The sequence below is a fragment of the Lytechinus variegatus genome, chromosome 11 (genome assembly GCF_018143015.1).
Source record: "Lytechinus variegatus isolate NC3 chromosome 11, Lvar_3.0, whole genome shotgun sequence".
In the NCBI taxonomy this organism is placed as follows: Eukaryota; Metazoa; Echinodermata; class Echinoidea; order Temnopleuroida; family Toxopneustidae; genus Lytechinus; species Lytechinus variegatus.
Window position 1 is genome coordinate 16939425 of NC_054750.1, and position 21297 is coordinate 16960721.

The 21297-nt window shown below is 35.6% G+C and overlaps 1 protein-coding gene and 1 long non-coding RNA gene across 2 annotated transcripts; one reads left to right on the forward strand and one right to left on the reverse strand.

Moving 5' to 3' along the window:
- LOC121424329 (beta-1,3-glucan-binding protein-like) lies at window positions 1–20638 on the reverse strand. The gene is made up of 10 exons (XM_041619969.1): window positions 20543–20638; window positions 9655–9788; window positions 8571–8645; window positions 7791–7851; window positions 7234–7416; window positions 6550–6627; window positions 5169–5283; window positions 3639–3713; window positions 2957–3098; window positions 1–281 (listed from the first exon to the last, which is right to left on the reverse strand). Exons 1-10 carry the CDS (start codon window positions 20604–20606, stop codon window positions 48–50), a joined length of 1161 nt encoding a protein of 386 aa, XP_041475903.1. The 5' UTR covers window positions 20607–20638; the 3' UTR covers window positions 1–47.
- LOC121424330 lies at window positions 13116–17710 on the forward strand. The gene is made up of 3 exons (XR_005971361.1): window positions 13116–13155; window positions 16930–17054; window positions 17542–17710. It is a non-coding gene; the product is annotated as an uncharacterized LOC121424330 (long non-coding RNA).
- Window positions 20639–21297: the final 659 nt, after the last annotated feature.

Genomic DNA, 21297 nt, shown 5'->3' on the forward strand with positions numbered 1-21297 from the left:
AAATATTGATTTCATCATGCAAGAGTGATCGGTTGATATCGGTCGGTCTATCGGTCGCGCAAGTGGTAGGTCGTCTGGCCGTCCTGGGCGTACACACGGACATAGTTAACCTGCATGGCAGCTTCCTCTCCGTTCCAAGTCGGTAGCCAGTCATTCCTAGCATTCCAGAAATCACGGGCAGCAGTGGGAGAATCGTTTGTCCAGGGTTTAGGGGGGTCGTAAGTTGCTGTGTCACCGAAATAGTTTACTCCTCCAACGGCTACGTTCAGGATCAAGTAAAACTAATGAAGAGGGATAAAATAAAGACGAGACAAAGTTATTGTTTTGTTGGCTCGGTGTAAAAATGGCAGAGGTAAAAATGGCAGAGGTAATAATGGCAGAGGTAAAAATGGCAGAGGTAAAAATGGCAGAGGTAATAATGGCAGAGGTAAAAATGGCAGAGGTAATAATGGCAGAGGTAAAAATGGCAGAGGTAAAAATGGCAAAGGTAAAAATGGCAGAGGTAAAAATGGCAGAGGTAAAAATGGCAGAGGTCATAATGGTATAGGTAAAAAGAGTCTTCAACCCCCATGAAAAAAAATCAAAAAGCCCCCGCATGTAAGCCCTACATAGATTAACTAAGAAAGGTTTTAAGAAAATAAAAATAATGGAAAGGGTGACATTCTTAAAATCATAGATAGATCGTCTGCACCAAATTGATAATCTTTTGGCTAGAATATCCTATTTTTTCTGGACTCTCATGGCCTTCTCATGTCAAATCGCTGTATTAGTATTCAATTTGAAGCACACTCTTGATCGCAATTGAACTTAATTCATTACAGGGGAAGTTTAAAAGTCATTGTAGAATAGCAGAAAAAAATAAAAAGATAATGGTGAGGGTTTTAGGAAATCAATCAAAGATTTAAAAAGCTATACTTTTATATTTCAATGGTGACGTCATTTGCGAGCAGCTTTCCCATATTTGGTGTATAGAAAATATTAATGAAATGTAATTTTCTAGAAAAATCCAAAAAAAAAAAATTATCTTCAGTTTATATCAAGCGACAAATCATTTCACTGACGCTCCTGAAATATTTTTAAAGCAATTATGAACCATTTTTTAGTGCATAAAATGTCATGGGGCAGCTTCCCATATATGACGTCAAACCCTTTGGGAACCTGGCATCCACTTGGACTAGCTGCATTGAGGTATTGCTCTATAAAGACTGAACAATAATTGTATCATTTACATTTAACGTATCACATTAATCAGGGGCAGATCCAGGATTTTCCAAGGGGGGGCACATTTTCCTGAAAAATGACATGCAAAAAAGTTTTCCGCCTACTAACTCGTAAACAAAATAAATAGCAAGCAGAAAAGGGTCTCGCTTTAAAAAGGGGGCACACTTGAGTTAGCATATTTGCTAAGATTTTAATAATTACTTCTCAAGGGGGGGGGGCCACGGGCCAGCTGTGCCCCATGGATCAGCCAGTGACATCACTCACTGGCGGATCTATTCATCATGATCCATCATGATATGGAAATTAAAAAAATACTTTTATTACAGAATGTTCAGTTATTTTTTTAAATCCAGTTTAAATTATGAAAGTAGTTCGACGTAGACCCGAACTTGTTCGTTTCAGAGGGTTAGTGGCTGCACACATTGGTGTTTACATTTTAAAAATCGTTGGGTTTGTATGTAAAGCGTTGTTCTGCTTACGAGCTTAAGATCCTTTCATCATGCAGTCACTAATGAAATCATTTTGGCAAGAAAATGATTGAGTTTAGATCTTAAATAATGAATAAACAACATAATATTTAATCAGTTTTTATAGCCCATTTCGTCGACAAGAATCCGGTCATGGATGATAATCATAATGTAGCCTATCTTTATCATTTTTACCACTGCAATTTTTACCTTTGCCATTTTTACCTCTGCCATTTTTACCTCTGCCATTTTTACCTTTGCCATTTTTACCTCTGCCATTTTTACCTCTGCCATTTTTACCTCTGCCATTTTTACCTCTGCCATTTTTACCTTTGCCATTTTTACCTTTGCCATTTTTACCTTTGCCATTATTACCTCCGCCATTATTACCTCTGCCATTATTACCTCTGCCATTTTTACCTCTGCCATTTTTACCTGGCACCGTTTTGTTAACGGTCTATGTATCAATATGTATCTGGAATACAATTGTCTATAATGTGTCTCCCCACAGTGAAATTGTCTTTACTGGGATTTAGACTTTGTTTTCTTATCATTTGCTTATTAAATTACCCAGGACTTAGCGGTAAGTGAATTTGAATTACTTATCATTCCAAGAAAGCTCCTAACATCTTGAATGACGAATGTGTTTATAATCTGGATCTGTATAATTAACAAAGATAAGTATCTAATTTCGATTCTCATTACAGTTTAACCAGTTTATGTTAAACCGTGCAGTTAATTTATCCGACAAGTTATCAGAACTTTCCGTGATTTTGATTGAATGAGAAGCAATGTTTCTATGACGACTTTCGGAAAACATTTAGAGTTTGTCAGATAAAACGTCCGAAAATTACTTTCATGAAACCATCCCAAGATGTCAGCATACGCGCTAGATTGATTTACACAAGTTACATTAAATGATATAATATATTTCGTTTTTTTTGGTTGGTTGACTGCATAATAATGATTTCTTTAGAATGAAGTGCAATATAGAATTAGAAAATAATGTAATAGATCAGGCTTGTAATTGACAAGCATGTCTATCTGATTCGGAACACGATAAAACCAGGGGGCCGTTTCATAAAACTGTTCGTAAGTTAAAAGCGATTTAAAGAACGACTGGTGAACCTTTCATACGCGCTTAACCATCGCCAATGAATAAACCATTTACCACAAGAAAGGATCACTAGTCGTTCTTAAAGTCGCTCTTAACTTACGAACAGCTTTATGAAACATCCACCAGAGTACAATTTTGAAAGCATCTATACCTCCTGGTCAAATGGAGTGATTTTGTTGGTAGAGTGTCCCCATGGGTTGTCAATACCCGGTGCTTGATCCGCGAATTCACCAAACTCCCAGAAGCCACTGCCAGGGTCTACAGACAGTATTTCCTCGTCATCAACGTAAAACCTGAATGTAGTAAGTAGACGCGTCAATTCTTAATTGTTTTAAATCTATTTGCAAGAATAAAATCATCTATGTAGACTAATGTAAAGTAGTATAAAAAGGTAGAGGAAATATAGAATAAAAATAGCAGACCTGCAATATAGTATAGTAGTAGTAGTAGTAGTAGTCGCACTGTAGTAGTAGTAGTAGTAGTAGTAGTAGTGGTAACCTAGAAGTAGTAGGAGTAGAAGTAGGAACAGCAGTAGTAGAATTAGTAGTAGCAGGCTAGCCGCAGTAGTGGTGGTGGTAGTAGTGGTAGTGGTGGTATTATTGGTAGTAATGGAAGTAGTAGTAGTAGTAGTAGAAAAAAAACAGCAGCACTGTTATAGTAGAAAACTGCATGAACTTCTTCAAAATTTCAAGGACGACAATATCTTTGTATAGTCCATGAAGATTAATTTCATTTCTGTCTGAATATCGTGCGCTTAATTAACTAACATGCCTCGATTTTTATATTTATAATATTAACTTCCAAAATAACAATTACAATGTAATACAACTTACTTCATTGAATCCATAGTCCAGTTCAGTGCGTACTTGTGAAACCCACTTCCAAAGGTTTGACCATCAGGGAGATTTCTGAAATAAATAACATTTCAGGTCGAGGTACTGTTATGTCTTTGGATTATAAATCACTAAGGGGGGGGGGGTTCAATTCTCACGACGGTACATACTCTATTAATTTACACCCACACCAATGCACATTCACATACACACCCTCACACAGATTCATACAGGGACCTGGGATTGATTTTGAAAGGAAAGCTTCTAGTGTATTCTAAGATAGTGTATGTTATTATGGACAGGATGTGAAAAGAATGAATATGTGTTAAAGATTGTATGTAAAAGAGTTCTGTAAAATAATTTGATTCGTTATTGTTTTGTTTATATTATGAGATAAAGGTTCTTTTTTATTCTCTGGAATAAAAAGGAAAGAAAAAAGTTTGACAAGCAAAAAAAAAAAGAGAGAAATTAAAAAAGAAAGTGAGTTTGGGCACTGAGAAATAATTGCAAAGCAAAAGAAAAAAAGGTAATAAAGGCATTTCGCTCCAAAATGAAGGTGATTTTGGCCAAATCTCTACCATACCGATCAACTTTAAATCTTGGGGGTTATTGCCCCAGCACCCTCGCTTCCCATGGCCATGAATGCTTAAAACATAGTGCAGTTGGACGATACAAAGTAAAAAAGAAATAGCACGTTGTTTAAGCCTGTCACTCTAACAATAAGTTGTTTAAACTTTTTTGTAATTGTTTAAACTTTTTAAACAACTTGTTCAAAAAGTTTAAACAGTTGTTTAAAAAATCAAAACAGTAGTTGTTAGAGTGACAGGCTTAAACAACATGCTGAGAATTTTAAACAGCGTTTGTACAGTGTATCACCCCCCCTTGTTTAAAGACCTGTCTTTGCCATTGGCCTCATCTAGGGTACTGAAAGGTCTAACCGAACAAAAAGTTTATTTGAATAAAACGAGAAAAATCCAACAAGCACAACACTGAAAATTTCATCGGATGTAAAATAAGAAAGTTATGATAAGTTTCGCTTAATTTCACATAACAGTTATATGCATATCCTGATCGGTATGCAAATGAGGAGACTGATGACGTCATCCACTCTCTATTTCTTTTGTAGTTTATTATACGAAACTGAAATATTCCCATTTTCTCCTCCTTGTCAAGTGAAACATCGGATTAATTCCTCCCTGAACATGTGGCGTAAGCAATGTTTAATACTATATGGCTCAGTCAACTTGGTCCTATTTTATCAAATCGGTGAAAAATGAAATATTCTATAATTCAAACAATAAAAAACAAAAGAAATAGTGATTGATGGACATCATCGACTGAATCATTTGCATGACACTGAATTGTGCATATCACTGCTTTGAGAAAAATAAGTGAAACTGCCATAACTTTCTTATTTTACATCCGATTTTGATAAACTTTCAGCGTTATGCGAGTTCGATTTTTCTATATTTATTCAAAACAACATTTTCTGGGGTGGACTTGACCTTTAAAATGTTTAAATGAACTTACTTTGTTGCATGTGTTTTAGGGTATCCGTTGAGAGGCCAGAATGGTCCCCAATGCATAGTCGATCCCATCTGATCTACCCCAGCTGATACGTCACCGTATCTCATATTTGCATTACCTAACGAATAAAATAAATCAATCATATTAAAAATAATGAATTATGGTATATAATTTTTCCAATCATTAAAGTGTGTGGTATTCTTAGAGGATCATAATGGGCATATTATGTGCCAGTGATTTAGTTTGAATTTAAGAGATATATTATCATGGTTATTACAGGTTTATCACATCATCATCATCGTCAACGTCACCATCATCATCAACACCAATATCATAATGAGCAGCAGCAACATCATCATCATCATCTCCAACATCATCATCATCATCATCAACATCATCATCATCATCATCATCAACATCATCATCATCATCAACATCATTATCATCATCATCATCATCAACATCATCACCATCATCATCATCATCATCACCATCATCATCATCATCAATATCATAATTAGCGGCAGCAACATCAACATCATCAGCAACAACATCATCTCATCATATTCATCATCATCAATATCATTGTAATGATATCATCATCATCGTCACCATCAACACCAATATCATAATCATCATTATCAACAACAACATCATCTCATCATCATCATCATCATCAATATCATAATCAGCATCAGCATTATTATCATTATGAATTATTCAACCTAGACACGGGTCTGAAGGGAGGGGGAATTTAGGCGCGTGCCCTATTTTTGTTAACCTAAATCCCATATTGCCTCTACTTCTAAAAAAGTAGGTACTTCTCTTTGTTTTGTCAGAAATTTAGAAGGAATTGACCCAAAGTTAATATACCCCTTGACCACGGGGACCTCTATCTGACCCATCCCCTCACAATATAAATAGCAGACTATAACAGTAGTATTTTCTGGATTTTATTGGCCTATAGCAGGGCCGTCGCCAGGGGGGGGTGCGGAGGGTGCGAACGCACCCCCCTTCAGAACCAAAAAAAAATTAAAAGAAATTAAAAAAAAGAAAAAAAAAAGAAAAAAAAAACCGGAGGGGGGGGGGGTAGGGATACTTGAGGGCTCTTTTGAAAAAGATCTAGGCGAAATACTATCAGTATTAGTAGATCCATATTCATATCTACCTTAGATCTACCAGTTAACGTACGTTCACTTCACAAGTTTTCCGAAGTTAATAATAAACTGCATGAAATTGAGTTAATACGTTGTTTTTTGTGTTTTTGTGTTTTTTTTTCATAAAAAGCACCCCCCTAGAAAAAAGCTGGTGACGGCCCTGCCTATAGGCATCACTCCGATTAATAACCGAGTTATTTTTATTCTTATCTGACGATGCAACTCACCTCTGCTTTCAACCAGATCTATTTCTCCCGAAGCAGGCCAATTTCCATATGCATTGCGAGTAGGTAATAACCAAATAGCTGTCAATATAAACAAAAATATGATTTTATTTCGTCCACTCCAACTTTATATTACACACTTTATTGATTGTAATTATTGTTTAGTGCCATATTAAGGGTTTTAAGGTATAGTTAATCTATTTATTTGAAATTAATTTATAGATTAAAAAAATTATAGGTTGTTTATACAAGAGAACTGTTACTTAACTAGCGCCATGGGCGTCTTTAAATGGTGTGTGAGCTCTAAATATGTACAATATTTATTTATTTATTTCATTGTTATTACTATAGTATATAAATGACTACATGAGCTAATCGTGTTGGAAGGGGTATGAAGGGGAGAAGCATGAAAATCCATTGTGACTAAATAATGACTTCATTCGGGGTATCGTAATAGATTTAAAGGATGTTTAATTTTTAAGTATTTTAAGCAAAATTGTGGTTATACCAATAAGTCTGTGTGACAAGAACTCCTTTCCAAAGAATTCGGTACTTCTACTTCTGTCTACAAATAAATTCATATTCTAAATGCTTTCAACCGAGTTAAAAATCTCTACTCTTATTTCGGTAGAATTTTTTTTCGGTTATTCGATTTTTAATAGGAAACAAAACATAATGACGTCATACCAGGCCACAGCCAATCACCAGTAGGTAGCTTAGCCTCCACCTCCAGTCGTCCGTACTTAAAGGAGAACGAATCGACAGTTCGCAGGCGAGCAGATTGTATTGGATTCAGAATGTTATCAGCAGTTCCAGTTCGGTCACATCCCCACCATGCATGTCCAGTACAAAGGTTAGCAGGCGAGGCACCTTCATTAATGAAAATTTATTTTGAAAACATCAAGATGTTTAACAACGGTGTAAATTAAAATCTTTCATCAATTTAACGATGTTTATTTTCAAAGTTTGAATCAAAAGGTAGATGAATAAAAGATGAAAATCCTATAACAAAAAATGTGCGATCTAAAATATGATGCCGGTATACAAGATCTGCAATTAAAATATCTGAATCAACCCAGCAGTTACCCGGCATTTTGGCTTGCATCATTTTTTGTCGTGGTACAAATGACAATTTTTCAAACATGGAATAATACGAAACATTTCTGTTTTCTCTTCTATAATCTACCCCTCCTCCTCTCCTTTTCAACGCATAAAACGAAGTATATCAAACGGTAAGAACTCACCCCACAGATCTAATCTTGCACTTGTCACCGAACCAGGTCCCAAAAGATCCTCGGTTAATGTCTGATCAACGGCGTTTGAAAAGAGAAGGGGGCAGAGAAAGTGAGAATGAGAAAGGGAGTGAGAAAGAAAGAGAGGGGAGAGAGAGGAGGAGGGGGGGGGGGAGGGCGATACATGTATATTGAAGTAGAAAAGGTAAGGATAGGGAGGGGGATAGAAAGAGGTTAAAGAAGGGGATCATTGTAAGAAGGTGAGGGTGAACAATCAAAAGATTATTCAAAACCACAATGCTTATCAATCACTTGTTCACCAATCATAACTCCCGAAGTAATGATCGAATACAATTTATGGATCATGTTGACGATTGGTCAAAAATTAATCACGAGTTTTTCCCCATGAACTTTTTGTATTTGTTTGATCTGTCAGTGCTATTGATCCTAGATTAAAAAGGACAATATAGTCTTGGATAAACATATATAAAACATTTGTTACAGTACTTTTTTATATTGGTTAAAATTAGGTTGCATTGTGTATCATGTTTTTCATGAAAATACTAAACGTGCTCAATATGCAAAAACGAGAACAACAACCAAAGTGCGAGCATGGAGCAAGTTTAAACTCGTTACCATGATCATAAAAAATGAAGTTTCTTTCTTAGATTGGCGTAACTCTTGAAAAAAAATACACATTGCGATAACGATAATGAATATATTTACAATAATACGGAAAAAACGAAGAAAATGGTTTTAAATAAACCTGGGGGAATCGATTGTGCAACCTACCGGTTTTATGAAGAGCTTTCCATCCTTGACGTAGCTGTTTGAGCGATTGTTGGTATAATATTGGAATTCCCAGTTCTGCAAATAGAAAACATGTATAGAGTATCGCGAAATCTTTACTATGCAAACTTGTAATTTTGATCACAAAATCGACTGACATCTATTCATACAGCTGTAACACCGGGTGTTACTAATGATGCGATGGACAAGTAGGGCGCTAGGAACGCGTTTCACAAACAGATGCAATCGAACACATTTCCACAAATCATTTAATTTGATTTGCAACCGATTAGAAGTCCGCATTCGGGTTTGCGCGAGATTTCGTTTTAATTATAAGTTGCGTTTAAATACAACACTTTCTTAAACGGGGCTCCCTATCAGATTGCTCCAAATGAAATGAATGTGTAAAATGCATAACTTGTTTGTTTTTTTTAAAGATAAATTACTTAATAAGCTAACAAACAACCAAAGGATTTTAATCAAAGAAATTATACAGGAAATCCTTTAGTGGTTAGTAAATGCAATTGAAAACATAGGAAATCGTAAATGACGACAGTAAAAGCCCAACAGGCCTACGGTTTATATGCCATTGATGCGTTGTATCGTAGGTTAATTGTAATAATTAAAATTAAAAACGGGTCGCAAACACTTGTAAAAAAATGAAGTTACCATTAATGAAATTTCAATCCAATTTCAAAACATACGTAATCATAATCATTCTTGGAATTCCACCTCCGCCTTCTCCTCCACCTTCTTCTCCTCCGTCTTTTTCCTTCTTCTTCTCCTCCGTCTTCTTCTTCTTTCCTCCGTTTTCTTTCTTTTTTCTTTCTTTCTTTCTTTCTTTCTTTCTTTCTTTCTTTCTTTCTTTCCTTCCTTCCTTCCTTCCTTAGTTCTTTCTTTCTTTCCTTCCTTCCTTCCTTCCTTCCTTCCTTTCTTTCTTTTCCTTCTTCTTTTTTTTCTTCTTCTCCTTTATCTTCTGATTCCCCTCCTTCTCCATCAGTTTTCTTAAGATCTATATATTATCAGAGATATTTTATACCTAAATATTTCAAAAACCTTGTCAGATATCGTTATCATTACTACATACCCCTCCGCCTCCAGCTGTAATTTCATGTTCCCAGATGTCTAGATTTAAAGAATTAAATTCTTCTTGGAAGATGAGACCATTGCAGGGTGGAGACGACAGGTCACATGACGAGTCACATGGGTACATGCTACATCCTGATGGAACATAATAAAACCAAGTATTTTTGTTAATTAACCGCTCTTACCCAATATCAACCATTTAATATTAACAGGCTAAATTGCCAGCCAAACACATTGGATTCGATCGCTCGTCAACCGTAAATATTACAAAATCGCAGGCTCACTTGCTTGTCAAACATCAACAAAAAGCTCAATCTCTCATCAACCACTAACACAACAAAAACTGTAGGCCCAATCGGCTGTCAACCATATATTCCGCGGCTTGGACCTTATTTATTTATTTATTTATTCCCGAATATTTATACAGAGTGGCCTGATCAGCATAAAAATACATACAATGCACGAAAAACATAGTAACAGGACATCATGAGATACAGAAAAAGGGAATAAATACAAGGTAAAAATACGAAAATGTGTTACGAGTTACAGATGGCAAGATACATGATAAAAATATGCAAAATATTAACATTAAAAGCTGGTCTACCTCAGGGCTCTGTGATTATATATAAGCATTTAAAAAGATGAAAGATCGTTAAGACACAAGGCAATGTATTACACAGTACTAATAAATTTAATTTTGGAATAAAAAAAAACAAGCAGAAGACATATTGCATCATTTGATAATTTTATCACTTATACTAATTGCGTCCTTATCTCTGTGTTGTCAACCAACAAATTTGACATCACTCCCTCGTCAACAACCATCATGACAACATTGCGAGCTTAATAACTCGACAACCACAAAAACATGCAGACTCAATCGCCAGGTTACCACAAAATATGACAACATTTGCAAACTCGATCGCTTGTCATCCACTAATATTACGAAGGTATGGACTCGATCGCTCGCCAACCACAAAATATGACAACAAATTCAGACTCTATCACCCATCAAACATCAAATATAACATTACATACTCGATCGCTCGTCAACCGATAAACATGACTACATTTCACACGCAGTCACTCGTCAACCAATAAATATGACATTTCAGACTCAATAATTCGTCAACCAATAAATACGACAACATTTCAGACTCAATCGTTCACCAATCAATAAACATGTCAACATTTAAGGTTCGATCGCTAGTCAACGAATAAATATATGACAATATTTCAGACTCAATCGTTCGTCAACCAATAAACAAGACAGCAATTCAGGCTCGATAGCTCGTCAGCCAATAAACTTTGGGGGTGCCGTGGCCGAGTGGTCTTGGGCGCCTGTCTATACATGAAAAGTCAGGGGTTCGATCGCGGCATTTAATTGACATTGCTTTTTTTTTATCCTGCATTCAAATAAATGGAAATTATTGGTAACTATATAGGTGTGCACTTGTTTTTTTTTAACATGACAGCCATTCAGGCTCAGTCACTCGTCAACCAATAAACTCAACATTTCAGGCTAGATCGCCCGTCGACAAATAAATATGACAGTATTGAAGGCTCAATTGCTCTACAAATTAATAAATATGACATTTCAGGCTCAATCGCTCGTCAACCAATAAATATGACGACCTTACAGTCTCGAAGACTCGTAAACAAATAAAATATGACAGCATTTCAGGCCCAATCGCTCACCAAAAACAAAGTATTGACAACACGACGGGCTTAATCCCTTGACAACCACTTAGTATGACAAAACTTTTCCTCGATAAGCGCTTAACAACTAAATTCTACAAATGTACAATACCTATAAAAGTTATCTAGCAATCGAAAGGCTTTGACACAAGACAAGGTGTTTACTTTATATATGATGTAAGAAGCAACAAATGCGTGACTAAAGCTATATTGTCAATAATAAGGCGGCTGATCAAATGCACAATCTCAAAGAAGCGGCCATGCACTATCCTTTTTAAAATATCAATTAAAATAAGGTCATTAGCTCATGGTGATCCAAAAAACTACAGTTGACGTACATTTTGTTTGGAATCAATTAGAACGATGTAGCTGAAATATAATTTAATAAAGACATCATCGTGATTTTGAAAATCCCCACCGATCAAGTTTCGAACCTGAAGAAACAAATGAAAATATGTAATTTCTTCAGAGTCTAGGACAAAATTGCAGTTTTGATTTACCAATTTTCGACAAAGACTTCTTGGTTGTTCATTGTCATGAAGGGCGTTTGGCAATTAATACATTTCTATGTTCTTTAAAGCGTTCTACATCTCCGTGCGAAAATTCCTGTACAGCATGCACTGAAATATAAAATATTATCACCCGTATCAGACATCTGAGCCTGGTCATTTACAAAACCGTATTGCCCTACATTTTCTGAATATCGGGAAGGGTAGGTATATTGTTTGTATTTTCCTCGATCTCAATGCGCGTATTTACTTTGCATGCAGAGACGACGCAAAATATACTTTCATATTAGATAGCCAAGACAGATAGCCGAGCGCGATTGGTCCATTACGCGTCACGTGATATGATCAAAATCAATGTATTTTCCCCGCCGGTCCACCTTCGATGAATATATTGACCAACCGGTCCATGAATACATTTTTCTACGTGTATGGCGCCCTCTTGTGGATTAGATGTTACCATGCATTATCGGCCTGCCTTGGGTCCTGGACCTGGTCTGGGCTCAAACTTGGATTTAGATCTAGGGCTAGGCCTAAACAAATAGAAAAGGATTAGACTAGCGTTACTTATAGATATCTATAGATCAAGATCTAACGTTAGATCTATACCAGTTCAATCAATCACTGTGAATATCATATACATGCTGCACGCATCGTTAGGCCTAACTTTATCTTCATCAATAGAGGCTATCTAATATAACAGATATTGACTGATGGGATGTGTAAAAAAAAACATTCTTTGGACCACCTAAAGGATTAATATTTTCCCTCGTGATCATATTTTCCTTCAGCGCTGCGCGCTTCGGGAAAATATAACTCCGGCGGTCCAAAGAATGTTTATCACAGAGATACGATCTTACGTATACGTAAGCTCCCGAAGGGAGCTAGAGAGGCAACTCTTTTCGCGCGTTTTTGATTTTCCATAGGTTTTGTACATAACAAACATGGCTGCCATTTGTCCAATTTGAAGGTTGATTTTGGAAGGTCAATGTTTAATTCATGAGTAATGACGTCAAAATACGCACAATGCACTTGTATGATTGGATAAAACGCTAATGTTTTATTCATGTCCTCATGCATTAAACATTTTTTCCGTCCCACAATTCCCTACGATATCTGTGCGAAGTGTCGTTCTTTTTGATTCTGCGAAATTCAACTTTTTGAAATACAATAGCAAGTCTAATTATCTGTTTTTAGAATTGGTGTTCGAAATCATGATTTCTGAGTGAACTTCAATGGAGCAGAAAATCTTGGAGGAAACATTGATATCAATCTAATGACATTCCATAGGAATAAAAGTAAGTTAAGTTCAATTCCTTACTTTGATCTTAGTTGAAATTGTAATGTGTTTGCTGGGGTTCGGCGTCGCATGCATGGCTTTATGTGCAGTTTACAACGCGAACCACAATTTCCATATTTCCATTTCTTTTTCCTGTCCTGATCCCAAATAAGTCTGAAATCTGACTGACATATTTTGTCAGAAAATAATATAGTTTTTCGTAGAACTAAGTTGGTTAATTGGGATGCTTCATGTCCGCCCTTATTAAATCTGTATTTCAGTTCTTATTGTCAAATATCAGGGTTAGATGTGGACTTGTTTAACGGCAAAGCTGCATCAAAATTAAGCCAAATATATAGCCAGAGCGGGATGCGGACTTTGATATCGCCGGTGCCAGCCGGCTGCGAAATTGCCGATGTAGGCTAGGTCATTAGGTTTTGGAAATTAAGTGTCAAACAAGCTCGAGTTGAAATTTGAAGTTATAGGCCATGGGCCGAGTACTGATTTTTCGACACCGCTATTTCAATATAATTATCTGCATTTAAAATGAAATGAAATTAAATCTAAATGAACTGAATGATGAATCTGTTTGGAATGATATTGGTAGATTTTGCCATGCCCATGGTCACTCGTGGAATGATTTGAGACAGATGTTAACGTTTTTCTTTTTTTTAAATAAAAGTAAGCCCCTAGGATAGGTCTATCGTAGATATAGATTTTAAAAAAAAATCTAGATCTGTCTGGTTTGACTTTTTTTCTACAAAGATTTTTTAAGTTAACTTTAATTTCATTTTAGTTTCTGGCTGGAACGTTAGACTAAAGTAAAATATGATTAGCCTAGCAAAGGAGTTTAATGATTCTTTTTTTTCGGGGGGGGGGGGGGGGGGGGCAACATTTCTATGTCAGGGTTCAAACTGCTCAATTGTTTTTTTGGAAGGGTTGAGAAAATTTATAGTGCCCTATTTTGAATTGTTTAAGTATATAAAGGCTATAAGCAGAGAGCGGCTGATCCGATTGATTTATCTTTATTGTCCTCACTTGATGTTATTTGTGGTGAAAGGCAAAGGGTCATTTAAACCTGCCAGCAAGTGAGCTAACCCTTTTTTTAAATAAAAATCAAACTTAAACTTAAAGAGGAACTCACTTAACGTTGAGATTCAAATCAGACATGGCCATGCGTTTTGAGTTGGGCCCATTTCCGTTACAACTCAAATTTTCTTCGAAAATCGCACCATTTTATAAAATTGTATTTTTTTCTTATGTTTGACATCCTTTACCCATAAAAGTATATATATTCTGAAAGGAAATTGTCTGAGGAATTCAAAAATGCAATCAGAAAGGGCATAGGGTAATGTCATAAAAAGTTAAAGGTCAAAATATGTGGAAAACTGTGAAAAAAACATACTTCCCAATAAATCTGAGAATCAGATAAACTTTACACCCTATAGGGAAATAACATGCATATTTCAACTCTTTAGAGTGAGACCTTTCCAGTGATATATAACTTGTTGGGGATAACTCTACCAAAATAACTGGGCGCAATCGTCTTTTGAGACCAAATTTATTATCACAATTTTTGCGGGTTAATATGTATCAATGCTTGATTTACCCCTAAAATATTAATTAGTCTTGCCTTTAGTTGCATAAATACACTTGCAAACACTAACCAGTATATTATAATATATTTACTGTGGTTATTATGAATAAAAAATGATTTTCAGTTGACTCAAATTGTGGGATTCATCACCTCTTGGCTCAAAGACCGGTGGACCACAGGTTGACAACTGAGAGTCAGGTTTAACATATAAATATAGGAAAAATGTGAATGCACAATGAAAAGTTCTCATTACTGCTTGAGCTTATTTAAAATTAGTGTAAACAAAAACAACTGACAAGTTATAAATTTTTCATTAATTAAAATTGCATAAAAGGTGTATTTATATCTATTATGTTACCAGAGTAATCTGAAGATTCTGACACAAAGTTATCACTATCAGTCTACGCTGTCAATATTGAAACCATGAGGTCATAATTATTAAAACAATAGATTGATTTATCTCTGAAGCCTTTAATTAGTTTGTGCTTTTCTATTTGAAATTTATGCAGCTTCTAAATTTCATTCAAGGTGTAACCCACAACTGTATTTTATCTCTCCTCATTTCCTATACATCAGACAGTCAGAATATCAATCATGTTAATTTCATGTTTTACATCAATTAATTATACTAATTAGCTTAATTAGGTACCCTTTAAACTGAAAAGTTCAAATTTGACCCACAAGTTTATGATTGAAGAATAAGCTAGTGAGCCCCAAAACTATTACATATTTAAGTACTGTGATGTTACACATTTAGTTTCTTAATGAAATTAAAATTTATGCTCCCCTCGTCATGCTCCCCTCGTCTACCACCATGCAAAAATGGCCAATTGATGTTACATAATTGCTAATTACTGGTAAACGAAGTAATCTCAAGTATTTCTTTTTCTTTTAAGTAATTGGTATAAAGATTCCCTTTAATATGATACCAAATATACCCATGTAGCACATGTATTTCAAGTTTTATACCATTAATTATTACTGTGCTTGTCGTGCAAATGTAACGATACCACCTATTTGCGGGCCCAACTTAAAACGCATGGCCACATGTTTATTGACGAGTGCAAAAAAAAATAATGATTGACTCGCACTGATGAATGAGTGAGAGCCATATTATCACACAAATGATAATTATCTTACATCTGTCAAAGCTGGCTTGGTGTGTATACAGTGCGTCCCAGAAAAAACGAAACCGAGATTTAGTGATGATTTATCATGGCTTAATCATAAATAAAATAAACAAATGACCTATCAATGTAAAGCTTAGAATCTCCTCTTTTATCCGGTATTACTTAGATTATTTCTCATTCCCGCATGAGTGAGCAAAAACAATTTGAAAAGGGGATACCAAAAAGTCACTTGGCGGGCCGTATCTGTGTTTTAAAAAGAAAACCACATTTTTTAAAAGTTCAATATCTGCTCTTTAATTTGATACCTCAATTACAGAAAATGGTCAAGAAATAACAAAGTTCTGGTTATTTGAAATAAGGCTTCAATTTCAATAATTTCAGAAAATGAAGAGGTTTTACAGGCTAGCGTTCAAACTCACTCGACACTCCGTCTTGTAAACGATTAGCCATGCATGAAGTCTTTTGTCATGTTTGTTACCGTGCGATAGCTTCTGTTGGAAACCGGTGAAAACAAGTTTATTTAATGAAATTAGGGAAATACAAGCATTATTTTGAGGGATCATAACTTTTTTAAATCTCGACCATTTTCTATTATTGAGGTATCAAAGAAAAGAGCAGATATTGAACTTTTTAGTCATGTGATTTTCTTTTTGAAATTCAGATACCCCCCGCCAAGTGAGTTTTTGGCGTCCTCTCTTCGAATTGTTTTTACTCACTCATGCGTGAATTAGGAATAATCTAAGTAATACCAGATGAAAGAGGAGATTCTAAGCTTTACATTGATAGGTCATTTGTCTATTTTATTTATGATTAAGTTATGATAAATCATCGCTAAATCTCGGTTTCGTTTTTTCTGGGACGCACTGTATATATTGAAGATTGACAAAAGACCTCACTATAGTAGGCCGTGTATGCTTGAACCATTTAGTTTTTGGTCAAGACCTGCTTTTTTCTAGTTGGGAATTGTGAAAGCTGGAAACTCTGAAAAATTGTTTTTAGAGAGGAATTTTGTTTATCACTTTTGAAATTTTTAACTGTAAAGTATTGTATGTATATTGAATTGCAGATCCAATGGGATCCAGTTCTTAGCAGTCCCAGCCTATTCAGAAGTACAAAGTCAAATACCATTTGCACATCACCAAGAGGTACAATCTGATGAGTAACAGGATATCTGATCTAAAAGCTTGCCAGGTATGCTTGTTTTCATAAAAATATAAAAAACCTATTTTTCTGAATCATGTTATATCCCATAAAGTAAAGCTCCATGATGAGACAATATTCTTTGGATTCAGATTCACCAGTATTTCCATTATCAATGCATACTTATTGTCCATGTATCTTAGCTATATTAATCATACATAAAATCACTTTAAAACTCAGTTACTCTGAAGACAGAAATAAAAAAGGACAAAATATTGAGATTAATCTTTCGATATATATTTGAATGGGTTTTCACACTTAAAAAAAAAGTTATATGAATAATGATCTATAATAGTGATCTATGATTTTTATCTGGCAACATAAGTTACTACATGTGCATTTTTAAAATAATATTGCATGGAAGAGTAAGGGCTCATAAAAAGTTTAAAACTTCTAAATAAACTGGACTAGATGAGTAAGAATAATTCATATCAGCAGCTGCTCATTTTGTTCCCTTTTCTTTTTGTTTACTATGCAGGTTTCACAGGCTGTTTGAGTATCACCAGGGCAGATCAAGAAGAAATATGAAGGCCAGGTTCATAACAAGCAGTTGCTTCATTGCAATTACAGATTTAAAAATTTAATGAATTTAAATAAATGTGTCGATACATATTGAATGTTGCTTAAACTACACATCTGTTGAACAAAAAAAGATTATTTGGAGTATAGATATTTAGGTCCATAGGTTTCACACAAGATTAAAATATTTTTCGAAAGGGCACACTTATCCCCCCCCCTTATTAATGTTCTAATCATCTACATGTAGTACTTATAGTAGTAAAAGCACTTTGAATAATATTAGTAGTTTGAAAGGGATAGGTTGTATTCTGGTAATCTAAACAATGCAGAATGGGCCTTTACTGAGGTCTGGGCTATGTAACATACATGCCTACAGACATATTATAAAAGGTGATAAGAAATAATGGATTTTCATTGAAAAAATGTGCATAATAAAAACAAGGTGACAGAACAGAGGGCGAAGAAATCACTCTCAGTCCTGGACCCCAATTCATTAAGACCAACCACTATTCTAGCTTTGCCATTCTGGTAATTACCATGGAGCCATTAAAGCAACAGATCAACATTGGGGTTCCCATGCTAGTTGCTAGTTACATTTGGGGCCAATTTACCATAATTGAGGTCCTTATGAAACAAGAACCTGTATGTATTGCTGGACATTAAGCTGTTGAATTCATTTTCTGGCGGAAGTGAAAAGTTGCACTATTTTTTTTTTAATCTCTTTGTTTTGTAACACTGTATTGTCGATGTCCCGTATAATGAACTAGATTAGCTCTGCAAATAATTAATTTGTAGGAAATAGAACACAGCTCTAGCAGCACTTCACAACAATAGACAATAAGCAACTTTGTTACTGTAATACTAATGTGCAGATTTGGGAAGGCACTCTTCAGAGAAATGTGGCAATGTGCTCCCTTTTTCTATGAAGTGTCCCCGATTAGATTAGCATGCTATTTCTTGTCAGCAAATGCTGAAAAAATGATTTTATATTTGAGTAACTGACTTTGAGAGAGAGGTATATCAATAATCTTTTTAGTGGCATCCTTGATGCCCCCTTATATTGACTATGTAAGGCTTTTCAATAACTATGTAAGTGAATATACGTACTTATTTTTTTCAATTTTTTTTCTCTTGATTTTACCAAAAAAATACATCCCCTCTCGTAATATCCTTGCAATTTCTGTTGCACTCATTATAGGCATTTTGCTGATGTAATTTGATGCTTTGGTGAGAAAAAAAGAGAAAAAAATATTTTCATCATGTATTCAAAAATTTATTAATTAATAAACATTTTAATTTGAAACATTACTTTCTAATCTTGATATTCGTGATTTACTTAATCAACCAACTTATATTGCGTGAAAGATATGTAATGATGATGTTATTGCTACCAAACTGTGTTGTGATGAAATGGCACTGAAGAATACTTCTATATGACTGGAATATGATGGTGCTACTGATTGATTCTGTATGTCGGGTATCCATGGGTATAATACTAGTACAACAGGTATTTAGTATCAAAATAACATGCGTGGCAAGATAGCCCATAAAAGCCATTGCAACAGGGCATACTGTGACATTCAGGTGCAGCCGAATAAAAGACATGAATGAGTTTGATTTAAAAGTAGGGTAGAAATAAAAATGAAATGAGAATGATTGTTTGCTCGCATGATTATGTGGAATGTGTGTGTGTGGAAGAGGGAGAGAGGTGGGGGGTTGTGGAATCGATAGAGAAATATAGGGGTGGGCAGGTACAACATTTTTATTTTATTTGGAAGTGACCTTTAAGATAGCCTTGATGGGAGAAAATACATGAGGGGGGGGGGGGGGTACTGGGCTCTCTTTTGCTCCCATCCAAACTCAGACTTAAAAAAAAAATCTTCATAAGATTTGCACCAGATTGTTCATTTCAATTTCAAAATAAAGACAAAATGACCTGATTGCTCTCTAGCTCAGATCATTTTAAGTATTTACCCCACCCCCCAAAAAAATAATAAACAAATATTTGTGACTATTCATGATGTGTAATGAAAATAATGGCAGTGATGAGCACCTGATGAATAGAGCAAGCAGATCCCTAAGTTCAATCCTACTAATGATCTCTTGTAAGCTTCCAAAATGTCTTCCACGGAAATATCTAGCAAATAAATAAGTGAATTAATTGATGTAGTAATAATCGAGAAAGAATTAAAAATATGTAAACAAGAAAAGATGAATAAACAACTGATGACCTTGACTAGGGGGGGGGGGGGTGAACAGGAGAATGATCAATGAGATGAATTTGCCAAAGACGCAGCTCTATACATTTCATATTCAATCACGTCGCGTATTATGCTAATTTCTGACAATTTGCTTATTTGCATATTTTTACGCTGTGCGCGCAGGCCAATTTATGACCACGCCTCTGTTTCGCTGGTGTGCCTTGAAGTTGCGGTGTCCATAGCCTTGTACGCAAAAAATGGGAGCAGTGTGCACTTTTGACCTTCCAAAATTTCCCCATGTCTGACCGGATGCAGAAGCGGAGTTTCACCCCCCTGATGTTTATATTACACACCCCATTAGTCAATATCTGTAAAGTATTTTCCCTGGTCTCACATCCGGACATTTGAGGATGCGTATAAAGAGATACGCTTCGAGCTTCATAAGGATCCGCGCACCAACAATATACGTCATAATAAAGACATCACTGGATCCGAGCGCTTGCAAGTACGTCATAATGGTAAAGTGCAGAGCCTAGACCCGTATATTAACAAGACACAATAGAGTTCTATTTTTAAAAGAAATATCACCATTATCATGATTTTTGCTCTAGATATCTGATTTGGATGATAATAAAAATATTGACTGGCCTTGAGGGGAACATGCCCTCGTCTATAAAAGACTCGGGCCAATATGATTCTTTTGCTGGCAATATATTTGATGTTCCCCTCAAGGCCAGTCAATATTATATAAATACATACCGGAATATGCATTTGTTGAAACCAAGAAGAGAGGCAACAAAGCGACTACTTGAAGGGCAGCCATCTTATCCAATATCTCAATGGATTATGGATCTATCTTACATCAACGGATAAATATATTGGTCCACTGCTAGGGCATTGAGAAAGATGCAGATGTTACCATTGATGTCATTGAAGATAATTATAGTAGATCACATTCAGATATTCTAATCCTCGGGTATTAATCATTAATGAGTGCCTTTCGCTCATTTCCCATGACATTAAATAAAGTTCGATGCCTCTGTATACACACTCGCATTTCTTCCGTTTTCAGTTAAATGAATGTTCTTTCTACCACCAGTACACTACATGTATAGCATACTACGGCCTTCGTCCGATAAAGACCTGTTCCGCTATTCCCTCTCCCTTTTCTTGTATGTAAATTCTATGTCAGGCATTCACCAGTCTCGAGCGAAACTGCGGCAGCCTGTGCAGCGCAGCGAATATCTCATTAACTGGAGTCGGCCCGGTAGAAGCCGCACGCAGCCTACCCAGCTACTGGTTAGCATTAGCTCAACAGGCCTAGGAGTAGGACTAGGTCTAGCAACGTTAGAAATTGGTCTAGATTGGTTACACATCAGCAAGAACTAGGTCTATAAGTTAAAGAGGGATACAAGACATAATAATTCCCATTGTACTTTTGAAGGAAACGCCTTATACACTATATCAAGCGTTTTCTTCAAAAGTATAGTGGGAATTCTTAATCCTCGAGTGGT

Bases quoted from the DNA above. Each gene is read 5' to 3' on its own strand.
- LOC121424329 (XM_041619969.1), bottom strand. From the start codon at position 20,606: ATGGCTGCCCTTCAAGTAGTCGCTTTGTTGCCTCTCTTCTTGGTTTCA. The intron at 6,628-7,233 runs GTATGACGTCAT...TTATATTGACAG, and splicing joins TGGTGATTGGCTGTGGCCTG to CTATTTGGTTATTACCTACT. The intron at 5,284-6,549 runs GTGAGTTGCATC...TTTATTCGTTAG, and splicing joins AGATCTGGTTGAAAGCAGAG to GTAATGCAAATATGAGATAC.